The sequence below is a fragment of the Maniola hyperantus genome, chromosome 16 (assembly GCF_902806685.2).
Source record: "Maniola hyperantus chromosome 16, iAphHyp1.2, whole genome shotgun sequence".
Classification (NCBI taxonomy): domain Eukaryota; kingdom Metazoa; phylum Arthropoda; class Insecta; order Lepidoptera; family Nymphalidae; genus Maniola; species Maniola hyperantus.
The window spans coordinates 10,667,562-10,682,153 of NC_048551.1; the positions used below are offsets into that span (position 1 = coordinate 10,667,562).

General features: G+C 37.4%; 1 protein-coding gene across 1 annotated transcript; it reads right to left on the minus strand.

The window, feature by feature from the left end:
• LOC117989788 (serine-rich adhesin for platelets-like) lies at nucleotides 1-12,884 on the minus strand. The gene is made up of 15 exons (XM_069503825.1): nucleotides 12,207-12,884; nucleotides 11,698-11,853; nucleotides 11,463-11,588; nucleotides 10,950-11,147; nucleotides 10,496-10,810; nucleotides 10,025-10,150; nucleotides 8,852-9,034; nucleotides 7,277-7,600; nucleotides 6,608-6,715; nucleotides 5,861-6,025; nucleotides 4,425-4,733; nucleotides 3,546-3,752; nucleotides 2,329-3,114; nucleotides 1,918-2,061; nucleotides 1-1,265 (listed from the first exon to the last, which is right to left on the minus strand). The coding sequence occupies exons 1-15, from the start codon at nucleotides 12,583-12,585 to the stop codon at nucleotides 979-981; spliced, it is 3,813 nt and encodes a 1,270-aa protein (XP_069359926.1). The 5' UTR covers nucleotides 12,586-12,884; the 3' UTR covers nucleotides 1-978.
• Nucleotides 12,885-14,592: the final 1,708 nt, after the last annotated feature.

Below are 14,592 nucleotides of genomic sequence, written 5' to 3' on the forward strand. Positions count from 1 at the left end.
TAAAGATCTTAATAATTTTAATCCAATATACCTACTTAATTGTAACGATAAAGTTATGATTTACAAACTTAAAAACTTAATAAATACTACAAAAAATATTCGCAAAAAGAAAACAATCATCATCAAAATAAAACAAAACTAGTAGGCTTATTTAAAGATGAAATAAATTATTACGTAAGTAGTACCATATTTTCATTATTATCTTAATTCTGTGATTCAAGGCAAGAGCGCTCCACCTAAGGCAGACAGCACCAGTGATCGGAAAAGGCAGACTATATACACCTAAAATTGGGGAAAAGACAGTAAAAAAGAGAAAAAAAAAATTTATGTGGTGGTTTACCATTTGCATCTTATGTTTTAAACGTTTAAATTAAACTATCGTGAGTGTAACCGACTAACGTGATTAGTCGAAGTAGTCCCGAGTAGTAGCACGCGCAGTCTGATTCACGCTGCGTCGCGTGCAGAGGCCTGTTGAAAAAGGATCCGAAACGAGTTTGAAACTGTACCCTATTTGCGGAATGAAGTTACTATGTTTTTGTATGGGACTAGCTTATGCTCGCAACTTCGTCCGCGCGGACTACTCAAAATTCGAAACCCTATTTCACCCCCTTAGGGGTTGAATTTATAGAAATCCTTTCTTAGCGGATGCCTACGTCATAATAACTTTTGCATGCCAAATCTTAGCCCGATCCGTCCAGTAGTTTGAGCTGTGCGTTGATAGATCAGTTAGTTAGTCAGTCAGTCAGTCAGGCACCTTTTCCTTTTATATATTTAGATTACGTAACAGAGAGAGCGCTATACTTACTTCATACCGCGGATATGGTATAGTCGGATTGTCTCGACTAATCACGTGAATCTAGTCGGTTATTAGTTATGTACATCCATCTTATGTCTTCACTTAGTGCCTATTCCGCTAACTGCATCACTTACCAGCAGGTGTGATACCAGCCAAGCGCTGGTCTATTGTCTTTATTGTTTTTAATTAGAATCTTCACTACTTAAATTCGGCTGTCCAAAAATACTGTATTTTCGCACAGCCGAATCATCGGAATCTAAATGATCATTTTTCAAAATATACTTTCGGTAGAGTTTTACCATCATTCTCTCTAAATCTTCATAAAATTCTTCTGATTCGTCGTTGACGCGTTTCTCTTCTACTTCCGTAATGAGTTCTGATAAAGGACTCTCTGGCGAAGATGTCACTAATGGAGTAAAAGTTAGTCCAGAGACTTCCCGCCTTACTACCGGAATACATGGAGAGACATCTAGAAAGAAAGAAGAAAGAAAAAACGTTTATTTTTGAAAGTTGTGCCACACATCACCAGAACTCACTAAAGGGTTGGTCATCCCGGCACCTCTAATACTTGAGCATTAAAATCAGAAGGCCTCAAGCAGAAGAAGCGCCGGAATAAACTATGTTATGTGTGGCACAACCATTGACTTATATATTACTTTGTATGGACAGGGTTATTGAACAAACAAAATGCCACCGACTCATTGGTCCTAATGCACCAAAGCAACCTCAGTGACGTCTGGATTTCAAACGGGTCGTTCATTAGTATCTAAGAGGTGGCACTGATTTATTTGGTTTCTAAACAGTGAAAATTTTTGTTCGCTTGACCATAATATCTTGTCATTTCTATCGATGCTACTAACTTACTCACTAGCTTTTATCTACGACTTCAATTGCTTGAATTTATGTTTTTGGAAAAATCTAGAAATTGTTACACCCGAAAAATACGGTGCCAACTTAACATGATGCTGTACACACAACTTTTGCTTTTGTGTTTGAGCTGTGCACAAACGCAAAAGCCTACAGCGCTGATTTTTAGCCAGAACCCCGATTCGGAACCCCATCTCTACCCCCGTTTAGAGAGGATGGGACATCTCGACCCTTACTTCGAGAGGATGGGATACCTGGAATATTTTCTACATGTGCCGTCCTCGATTCGTCATATTTAGTTCTTTTTGCAGGTATAATGCTGGTTCCTCTTGAGGTCCTTCGACGAACTCCCGAAGCGGTAAGACTGCTTGTGGTAGCGTCGGCCTCTATGCTCGCATCTATAAAATAAACAAATGCCTATGTACAGTTCTTGCAATTCACGAAGGCAAGTGAACTTTACTAGTGGTTAGCCTAAGTGTGCGTGCATTTCGGACCAATCAGTCGAGAGCAAGCGCTCACAAACGCACACATTTACTTTACCTTACTAATACCGACACAAGCAAGAGCTCGTCTTGATGAGAACCTTTTTTGCTTTCATGGCTCACCTCCAAAAAGGCTATGTCTAGCAGTGGATGCTTGCAGGCTGATTGATTGGGTGAACTTACCTGAAGCTTTGGCAAGACTCTCCGAGGCCCGTCCCTCGTCTTGAGTAGAACAGTGTACGCTGACGTCTTCACCTTCTTCGCCCACATAAGAATAACTTTGAGAAGCTGTTTTTTGACCGCCACTTGATAAACTTTTAGCAATTTCTTGGCCCCCACTTGATGAGCTTCTAGATATTTCTTGACTCTCACTTGATGAACTTCTAACTATTGTTTGACGCTCACTTGATGAACTTCTAGCGATTTCTTGACCACCACATGATGAGCTTTTAGCGATTTCTTGGCCCACACTTGATGAGCTTCTAGCTATTTCTAAACGTCCACTTGATGAACTTCTAGCGATTTTTTGGCCCCCAGCTATTTCTGGACGTCCACTTGATGAACTTTTAGCGATTTCTTGACCCCCACTTGATGAGCTTATATCTATTTCTGGACGTCCACTTGATGAACTTTTAGCGATTTCTTGACCCCCACTTGATGAGCTTCTAGCTATTTCTGGACGTCCACTTGATGAACTTTTAGCGATTTCTTGACCCCCACTTGATGAGCTTCTAGCTATTTCTGGACGTCTACTTGATGAACTTCTAGCGATTACTTGGCCCCCACTAGATGTCCTCCTAGCTATTTCTTGATGTCCACTTGATAAACTTTCAGTGATTTCTTGACCCCCACTTGATGAGCTTCTAGCTATTTCTGGACCCCCACGTAATGAATTTCTTGATCTTTTTCGACGCTCACGTAAAGAAATTTGAGAACACTCTTCTGTAACTTCTGGTATCGGCGATAATGCTAAAATAAAAAGTATTCAGTCATTACTACCCACGTTATAACTGCGAAAGCGTGTTTGTTTGTTGGTTTATCGGGTTGTCTTTAAATCACGTTGCAACGGATAAACGTGATTTTTTGCATAGGTATAAAACTAGGTAGACTAGACAAATCCCTATTTTACCCTCTTAGGGGATGCATTTTCAAAAATGCTATAAGCATGCCAAATTTCAGCCCAATCCGTCAGTCAGTCAGCTTTTCCTTTTATATATTATGTATATAGATATTAAGTGCCCCGTAAACGGTCAAACATGTTTGTCAAATTATTTGAACGTCTGCGGTCGTGTTTGTCAAACAAACTACGTGTTTGGCAAATTTGATTGACGGTGTGTTTGATAAACATGTTTGACCGTTTACGGGGCACTTTAGATAATAATATAATTTTAATATTTCACCTGGGATTCTCGCAAGACCGTAAATAAAGTCGCGTTCCATTTCATTTTCATCCAAAGGGCTGTTCCTTAGCTCATCGAAAATCTTTGGTGATGCCCGAATGGTCTGCTTCTTAGCAGTCATGTCCAAAAGATGTGCCTTCTTTCCCGTATTTCCTTCTTCACCTGTTCCCTTTTCAGCATCTCCATTGTCATTATCATCTTGTCTACCTGCAAATAATAAATAAATGAATAAAAATATTTTTTCTTCAATTAAACTTTTACTTTTGAATCGTCAAATGCATCTACCACTGGTTCGGAATGCCACTGGTTCTTGCCACAAAATAATCAAAAATATAATATAGTTAATAATCTTATAACAACCTGACTGGCGCAGTGGTGAACACTGTGCTCTTATAAGCAGAAGGTTCCGGATTCGATTCCTGGTATGGGCATTTGGGAATTTATAATTTAGCTGTAAATTGTCTCTGTTATGGTCTGGTAGGAAGCTTTGGCTGTGGCTAGTTACCACCCTACCGGCGCTTATAACAAGAATCTTGTTTACCTTCAGTTTTCTTTGTGTCCTTCAATATGATGATCGGAGACCTTTTATAGCTGACATGGCTTATTTTCTTTTTTTTTTGCCTTGCTCTGTTGGACGAGAATGAACAGCTATGTTTTTTTTAGCTTGTCATTCATTATTATGCGTTACATGCTATTTTTTTAATGTATAATATTACATTATCTTATATAATATAAATATACATATTTTCTTACTTTTATTAATTCTTATACCTACCTATTTATCTGTACAGTTTATTATTTGCTAATTTCATGGATGATATGGAATAGGGTTAGCTCGTTCTCTAATTGGGAAACACAGATAAACTTCTTGATCCTCACCTGGAGGGATTGGGATATCTTGATACTCATTCGGAGAGATTGGGACATCTTGAACCTCATTCGGAGAGATTCGCACATCTTGATCTTCAATCGGAAGGATGGCGACATGTTCTCGAACTGTTGTATTTTCAATATAATCAGATTCCTCTGATTCTTCTGCAGTTTCTACGAGTGTCATCCTCGATGCTTGAGTAGGAGGAGTAAAGCCGAAGTCTTCAAATATAGTCATTTTTATAGGACTAATCTTAGAGCTTCGTCGTCGTCTCATCGCTTCAGGAGTTGCTGTAACTACAGTCTCTTTGCTTGCGTCTACAAAATAAATAGAAGTCTAAGTTATATTGCGGTAGTTATCTTGATTTTTTAGGTCCCGTAGGAACAATACAAACTTTTACTTTCGTACAGTCCATCTTTCATCTGTTTGTGTTTCAGAGTCATTTTAAAAACAAACTCGGTATAAGTTCCGCAAATTGCTAATATACGTGACTGCCATTTTAGTGACGTCAGCACTGGATTGAAGTTTCGAGCTGATGGTATATTTTTATTTCGTCTGACGTCAAAATTACGTCATCTAGATGTTAATGAAACGTGGTTCCAGCGCAATAGCAATTTGCGGAACTTATATTAGAGCTGCTTGTATTCATTTTTATTATTAAAACTTAGAAGCATCAGAAGCAAGAGCACCTTAGCGTCAGAACACTACCTTGTTGCCTGCAGGGTCGACCGCACAGTCGAGCAGTACCCTTAGTATAAGATTTTACGTCTCACCAACGTTGCTAGAATTAGAGATTCGAAACACAATAACGTCAAAGTAAAATGGACCTTGGAATTTAAGTCCGAAATTCAATGCCACTGATTTTAATTTCGCAACGTTTCCACTTGGAGCGCTAGCTGTAGATGTGTAGACAAAATTGAGCTTTCAAACAAGGCAGTTAAGATCCAGGTTACTATAACGCGGAAGTTTTTCGACACTCGAATACTATCAACGTTGGTGAGACATAAAATCTCGTACTAAGCGCACTGTTCATCTGTGTGTATGTTTCACAGTCATTTTATAAAGAAACTTGGTATTAGAGCTGTTAGACTTCATTACTTTAACAATAAAAATATTATTAAAACCATATAGATTAATTATTGGTCTCGCTCCGCTATTGAAACTTATAACAATGAAGTTAGATCCTATAATTTGGGTGGCTTGTTAAAAATAAATGTCAAATGAGCTCAATGAGTTGGCGAATTAGTAGGCTGGAGGGAAAAATACTTTTTTATCAAAAGAGGAAAATCAAAGAGTTTCCACGAGATTTTTGTAAACCTAAATCTTCTTCTTCTTTCTCTTTCTTGTATGTAATGAACAGTTTAAAAATAAATAAAAAATACACTTTAAAAAATGCCTTTCTAGCAGGGGATCCATGCATGCTTACGGGCAGGGTGAAACCTACCTGTAGTTTTTGCAAAACTATACGAGGCTCGTTCCTCAGCTTGAGTAACTTCTACTCCTTGAGTCGCGTGTAAATAACTTCGAGAAGCTGTTCCTCGACCTTTTTGATCCTCATATGAAGAGATTCGAGAAATATCTTCTCTTTCTTCTGGTATCGGCGATAATCCTAAAAAAACAGTATTCAATCATGTTAGTAAAAAAAACGACCTATTTTATTCCCGGAATAAAAAAAAATTATATCATCTCTAGAAATAATTTTTAATTTTATATGAAACTAGCTGACCTGGCGAACTTCGTACCGCCTAACAGTCTTTTCTTTAAAAGAAAAATGTTGCTTTTAGACTTTTGCCTTACCAGAACCCCTCCACTAACACTTAAACTTTATGGTATGGTATTAAAGTTCAAATTGACTTTTAAGTATTATTATGAATCTTTTGTTTGGGAATATAGAAAAGTGTTGTTTTTAGACTTTTTCAGCCATTTTCTTAAATTTTTCTCTCCGTAAGAATCATCCTCGTACTTCAGATTTGCGCTTAGCAAACACATTCAGCGATTCATTTTTATATAATTATAGAGATTTCTCATTTATTTCTGCGAGATAGTATACTTTTATGAGTATTGAAACTTATAAAGGCTTTCAACAAGGTTTTCCAAAACTTTAACCCACGTAAACATAGTTGCTAGAAAAAGCAAGCATGAATTAATATTATGAGCACAGATTATTTCACCTGGGGTTTTTGCAACTTACGGTATATAACGTCTCGTTCGGTTTCTTTTTCAGGCGAACCATTACTATTTCCATCTTCATCTGTTCCATTTTCAGAATCATTATTTTCATTATCAGTGTCTTGTCTATCTGCAAAATTACCAATATCAAAATATAGTTGATAATATTAGTATTTAAGTGCTCTGTAATTGTTGATAATGATAATGATGAATCTTAGTATCAATCGGATTAATATCAGTTTTAATGAATACTAGCTTATCCGAATTTTCAAAAATCCTTTCTTAGCGGGTGCTTACGTCATAATAGCTATCTGCATGCCGAATTTCAGCCCGATCTTTCCAGTAGTTTGAGCTGTGCGTTGATAGATCAGTCAGTCAGTCAGTCACCTTTTCCTTTTATATTGTGTTTTTACCTACTAAGTATATTTAGTTTAAAATAACCTACATTTAGTTCAATGTTGTTAGTTTATATAAGTAAGTATTGTTATTTAGCTTTAAGTATTATACCATTAAATTAATGTGCTACGTGTACCTATCTACTGTCGACGGCATTGGTGTACGGAAAAACTTATGATTTAAAGTTTATGATTACACCTAATCCTAAATAAATAAATTATTTATTTATTTATTTATTATTTATTTATATATTTAGATTAAAGATTAATAGATAAACATAGAACCCCTTGATTACCTTCAGTTGGATGATACGAAGTAGCTTTAGCTCTCCCTGAAATTGGAAAACACGGAGAAACTACTCGATCCTCACGAGGAGAGATTGGGACATCTTGATCCTCATTTGGAGAGATGCTATCTTCACGACCCGTTGTATCTTCAATAGAATCAGATTCTTCTGCAGTTTCTACGAGTGTCATCCTCGACGCTTGAGCAGGAGGAGTAAAGTCGTGCAACTCTTCATGTATAGTTCTTTTTATAGGAATAATATCGGTAAGCCTTGAGCTTCGACGAAATCTCATTGCTTCAGGAGTTGCTGTAACTTCGGTCTCTTTGCTTGCGTCTGCAAAATAAATAAGTGTCTAACCATTGACTTATATAGTACTTCGTAAGGACAGGCCCATTGAGCAAGCAAAATGGCACCGATTCACTGGTTCTAAAATGTTTATTTAGCACCAATGCAACCTCAGTGACGTCTGGATTTGAAATGGGTCGTTGATTAGTATCTAAGAGGTGGCGCTGATTTATTCTGTTCCAAAACCGTGAAAAATTTTGTTCGCTTGGGCATATCTTGTCATTTATATCGATGTGTCCAACAGTCCCTAATCGTTAATTAAGATTGAGCTAAAACGAGACAGATTTATGTGAGAGATATAGCTCTGTCTCGTTTTAACTAAACTTAAGTAACGATTAAGCGACTCTGAGTACGGCTGTAAGTAATACATATCGATTTTTGAACCCTTGTGGTTCCGTTCAGTCCATCTTCCATCTGTCCATGTGTCACAGCCATTTGATAAAGGAACTTAAAACAGGTTAGTGCTGTAAGGGCCTGTTTCACAACCTCCAGATAAGCTTTATCTAACGAATAAATTTGACGTTATGACAGTTTTTGTATTGAAAATCCGTCAAAGTGTCATATTTATCCGATAGATAAAGTATATCTGGCGATTGTGAAACAGACCCTTAGTGTTTTATTTTTATTAATTGAACTCATAGCAATATAAGATTCTATGATTTTAGTTACCTGGCAGAGATCACTTTAGTGACAAGATCACTTTTTGTGTATCCATTATTTATTATGTACCCATATTATAAATGCGAAAGTATATTTGTTTGTTTGCAATAAACTACTTAAATAAATAAAATTAACAAAAAACCGGTCAAGTGCGAATCGGACTCACACATGAAGGGTTCCGTGCCATCGTACAAGATATTTACAAGATATTAGCCACCTACCAAGCACTTTTATGTAGACTGCGCCATCTATATGTGATTTAGTAAATTAATTTTTCGTAAACACATTTTAATTTTTTATGTGATGAAATTCACGGTTTTCGGATTTTTTCCTTCACTTGTGCTATAAGACCTACCTACCTGTCAAACTTCAAGATTCTAAGCCAACGGGAAGTACCCTATATATTTTCTTGACAGACACGACAGACAGACGGACAGACGGATAGACGGACAGATAGCGAAGTGATCCTATAAGGGTTCCTTTTTTCCTTTTTAGGTACGGAACCCTAAAAAGCGCACTTTCGAAAATGCCTATCCTAGCAGCAGATGCTTGTATGCTTACGGGTTGGGTGAAACCTACCTGTAGTCTTTGCAAGACTGTCCGAGGCGCGTCCCTCGTCTCGAATAGAACCGTTAATGCTAGCTTCTCCACGTCCTTCAGTAACCTGTAAATAACTTCGAGAAGCTCTTTCTCGAGCTTGTTGACCCTCATATAAAGAAATTCGAGAAAAATCTTCTCTTACTTCTTGTATCGGTGATAATCCTAAAATAAACAGTAAATTTTAATCATGTAATTTGAAAACGTCTCATTTCATTCCCGGAATGAAAGTTGGTATATTGTATCCAAGAAGTAATTTAACTTTATACGAAACTAGCTAACGCCCGCGACTTGATCCGCGTGGACTACACAAATTTCAAACCCCTATTTCACCCTCTTAGGGGTTGAATTATCAAAAATCCTTTCTTAGCGCATGCCTACGTCATAATAGCTATCTGCATGCCAAATTTCAGCCCGATCTGTCCAGTAGTTTGAGCTGTGCGTTGATGGATCAGTCAGTCAGTCAGTTAGTCAGTCACCTTTTCCTTTTATATATTTAGATTTCGTAGAATTCGGTTTAATCGTTGACTCAGCTGATTTCAACGACGTTTCTTATTTATTTCTTGGAGATAGAATACCTACATTTCGGAACAACAAAGGCTCCCCCCGCAGGGTTTTCCACAACTTTAACCCATGTAAACATAGTTGCTAGATCAATCAAGAATGAATTAATTATGTAAGCACAAATTATTTTACCTGGGGTTTTTGCAGTATGGTAAATAATGTCAGTAAAATAAATAACTTCTTGTTCGGTGTCTTTTTCAGGCGAACCATTACTATTTCCTTCTTCACCTGTTCCATTTTCAGAAACATCATTTTCAGTGTCTTGTCTATAAGCGCGAAAGTGTGTTTGTTTGTTGGTATATGGGTTTATGGGTTTGTTGGTTTGTTGGTTTTGTTGGTTTGTTGGTTTGTTGGTTTGTTGGTTTGTTGGTTTGTTGATTTATTGTTTTGTTGGTTTGTCCTTCAACCACGTCGCAACGGTGCAACGGATTGACGTGATTTTTTGCATGGGTATAGATAAAGACCTGGAGTGTGACAGGCTTTTTATCCCGGAAAATTAAAGAGTTCCCACGGGATTTTAAAAAACCTAATTCCACGCGGACAAAATTGCGGGAATCAGCTAATTAATTATATAAACGCAGATTATTTCACCTGGGACTTTTGCAGTACGGTAAATAACGTCTCCTTCAGCTTTATTTTCAGGCGAACCATTATCATTTCCTTCTTCATCTGTTCCATTTTCGGAATCATCATTTTCATTATCAGTGTCTTGTCTATCTGCAAAATTACGAATAATGAGTACCCTTACTATAAATCCGAAAGTGTGTTTGTTTGTTGGTTTATTAGTTTGTTGGTTTGTCCTTCAATCACGTCGCAACGGTGTAACGGAATGACGTGGTTTTTGTATGGGGTATAGATAAAGACCTGGAGAGTGACATAGGCCACTTTTTATCCCGGAAAATCAAAGAGCTCCCACGTGATTTTTAAAAACCTAATTCCACGCGAACGAAGTCGCAAGCATCAGCTAGTAATTTAATATAATTAACAATCTTAGCAGCAATAGGATTAATATAATTATGTTTCAATTAATATCAATAGAAAAACATCGAGAACCTTGTTTACCTTCAGTTCGATTATGCGAAGTAGCTTTAGCTCTCCCTGAGATTTTGAAACACGGAGAAACTTCTCGACCCTCAAGAGGAGAGATTGGGACATCTCGATCCTCATTCGGAGAGATGCCATCTTCACGACGCGTTGTATTTTCAAAAGGATCGGATTCCTCAGCAGTTTCTACGAGTGTCATCCTCGACGCTTGCGTCGGAGGAGTAAACTCATGCAAGTCTTCATGTATAGTTCTTTTTATAGGAATAATGTCGAAGCTTTGTTTACGTCTCATCGTTTCAGGAGTTGCTGTAACTTCAGTCTGATTGCTTGCGTCTGCAAAATAAATAAGTGTCTCTAATATATTGCGGTAGTTATCTTGATTTTTTAGGTCCCATAGTTTCTTTTAGATGTTATTCACTGCAAGTCTGATTGCAGCCAAGCACTAGTCTATAAATTTATATAAAAAACCTACCCGTAGTCTTTGCCAGACTGTCCGAGGGTCGTCCCTCTTCTTGAGTAGAATCCTTTATGCTCACTTCTACACTTCCTTCAGTAACTTGTAAATAACTTCGAGAAGCTGTTTCTCGACTTTTTTGACCACCCTCTTGTAAAGAAATTCGAGAAAATCTTGGGAAAAAATCTTCGCTTTCTTCTGGTACTGGTGATAATCCTAAAATAAATAGTATTCAATCATGTAATGTAAAAAAATGGTGTCTTGATTACTGTTTAATTCCCGGGATGAAAGACGGTATAAATATAATAGGTAGAAAATATATTGTCTCCAAGAAGTAATTTAATTTAATACGCATTGAAATCCGTCGAACAGTTAACATAAAGTTTCTGTTTTGTTTCTTGGAGTTATTACATCTTCATCTTAGAATAATAAAGGCTCCCCGCAGGGTTTTTCAAAACTTTAATCCACGGGGACATAGTCGCTAGACAAAAGAAGCATGAATTAATCATATAAGCACATATATTATTTCACCTGATCTTCTTGCAACACCATGAGTAACATCTCGTTCGCGATCTTTTTCAGGCGAGGCATTACCGTTTCCTTCTTCATCTGTTCCCATTTCGGTATCATCATTTTCATCATTAGTGTCTTGTCTTACTACAAAATTACCAACAACATAAGTTATAACATGATTAATAATCTTAGTATCAATCGGATTAATATTAGCAAGCATGAATTAAATATAGAAGCACATATATTATTTCACCTGAGCTTCTAGCCATCCATTCCATTCCATTCCATTCTAGCCAGCCACCATGAGTAACATCTCGTTCGGGAACTTTTTCAGGCGAGGCATTACTGTTTCCTTCTTCATCTGTTCCTATTTCGGCATCATCATTTTCATCATTAGTGTCTTGTCTTACTACAAAATTACCAACAACATAAGTTATTAATCTTATTATCAATCAGATTAATATCAGCAAGCATGAATGACCCTTATTATAAATGCGAAAGTGTGTTTGTTTGTTGGTTTATTGGTTTGTTGGTTTATTGGTTTGTTGGTTTTTTGGTTTGTCCTTCAATCACGTCGCAACGGAGCAACGGATCGACGTGATTTTTTGCACGGTTATAGTTTAAAACCTGGAGAGTGACATAGGCTACTATTTATCCCGGAAATCAAAGAGCTCCCAAGAGATTTTCAAAACCCTAAATCCACGCGTATGAAGTCGCAGGCATCAGCTAGTTCATTCATAATGTTTTTAGTTATTAACTCACCTGGTCTTTCCAATTCTTCTTCGACCGATCTTTCAATGTTTCTTTCATCATCATTATGCATCTCAGCTTCATATCTTTCCACGATTGAGTCAACAGAACTTGTACCGTCGTCGATTTTCAAAATATATTTTTTGTAGAGGTTAGCCATTGATTTGTCTAACTTGTCATATACTTCTTTTGGTTCATCGTATTGGTATTTCTTTTCTACCTCTATGATCAATTCAGGTAAAGTATCGCTGGGTGACTCATAAGAGTCAATCGGACTTTCTCTTGGCACATATGGAGTCACCTCACGACTTTCATGTGAAGAGAATGTGCTTAGAGAATAATCGTGTTCATCTTCTGACGCCAGTGATGTAACTAAAACCACAGAAATCATAGTAAACTGTATATAAGTGGTATGTATGCGTGAAACTGTCGCCGCTCCGAGTAGGTATATAGCTCAGCGGGTTCATCATCATGGTCAACTCATTACCGGCCCACTACTGAGCCGGGTCTCCTCTCAGAGTGAGAAGGGTTTAGGCCATAGTCATCCGCCAATACGGATTGGCAGACTTCACACACCTTTGAGAACATGGAGAACTCTCAGGCATACATGTTTCCTCACGATGTTTTCCTTCACCGTTAAAGCAAGTGATATTTAATTGTTTTAAAAACACATAATTCCGATAAGTTAGTGGTGCGTGCCCGGGATCAAACCCCCGACCTCCCGAAAAGAAGGCGGACGTCTTAACCAGTAGGCTATCGCCACTCAGCGGTTTGCGAAGTTGAAATGGCAATGGGCAGGGTATCTAGTTAAAAACCGATAGAAATTAAGGTCCCAAAGTGCTAGAATGGCGACCTCGCACAAGAAAGCATGGGGTTAGTAGACCCCGTAGATAGAATAATAGGTAGATTTAAGTACTGTGTAACCGCGTATGAGATAGCGATAGCACGACGTAACGATGAATAACACGACAATTATTACCATTGTTTTGTAGTCAATATTTGTATTAACCGATCGACAATATTTGTATTAAACGTTTTTTATGTGAAAACAAGTAAATAACTCATGAGAAATACAATTACGCCACGAGTTCTCAAAGTTTGTTTCGCAACTAAAGTTGCATGCCTTGTATGTAAGTTGTATGTATTCTTGAAAAAAACCAGTCACACGATAAGGGACAAAAAATAGGTTATCTGCGTCTCTGTTTATAACATTAGTAACTTTATCTGTGCTCTCTTTTTAGTGTGAATGAGAAAGCAAACGTTCATGTATCTACCTTTATTACTCTATCTACGGTAGACCCCCACTTGGACAGACGACATCAGACGCCACAGTACTGTGATCCCTATTAATCTGTGCTGTGGCGTGTGGAAGTGGCTACAAGAGGCTTTTGTGTCGCTTTGTAACGCAGTAAGCGGCTCGGCTCGCTGCATTAACTCTACTTGCATTGCATGTTTATTTATTTATTTATTTTGTTTATTTGAATGTTTACCAACAGCGTAATTACATAATTATTATTTAAATCTAAATCTAGTTTTAACAGAAGGCCACAAGAGATTACTTAAAATTATAATGAAAACTGTTTCAACAGAATAGATTTAGAATAAATGTATTTACAACAATAAAATTACAACAGTGTGTGTATGCGTGTGTGTGTGTGTGTGTGTGTGTGTGTGTGTGTGTGTGTGTGTGTGTGTGTTTATACCATGGTGCTGCCACATTGTATTTATAAAATGTTTTAAACATTACTAAATATGTAGGTACCTACGAAAAAAATATATAAAAGAGAAATACCACTCACTCACTGACTGACTGACTAATCACGAAATCTCAGAAACTATAAACCCTACAAACTTGAAATTTGGAAGGTAGGTTCTTTCTTGCTAAGAAACGGTTTTGAAAAATTCCCCCCTAAGGGTGCGAAAGGGGGGGTCGAAGGTTGTATGAAAGTCCTATGTTTTTGGAGTTAGAGACGTGAAAATCGACAAGGTTATTGGCTTTAAATAATAAAAATCTGTTTAGTTCAATTTGGGCAATTCCCCCGTTAAGGGTGGTAGATTAGGGGGGCAATGTTTTTATAGAAAAGTTTTAACGATTGTTATTTTTACTTGAAATTTGAAATGTAGGCTATTTATAGGGGGTAGGTATCAGATAAGAAAGGATCTAAGTAAATTCCCCCCCCCCCCCTAAGGGAGTAAAATGGGGGTGGAAGGGTTATAGATATGAAAATCCTGTGTTTTTGAAGTTAGAGATATGAAAATTGGCATGTAGGTAAGTGAGGCCTTTTGCAGCGGGAAAATTTCAGATCTCATGAGAAACCAGTACGCGGACGAAGTCGCGGGCATTTGCTAGTTATGAATAAAAGAACAGCGCTGTTAGCTGTTATACAACAACTTACCT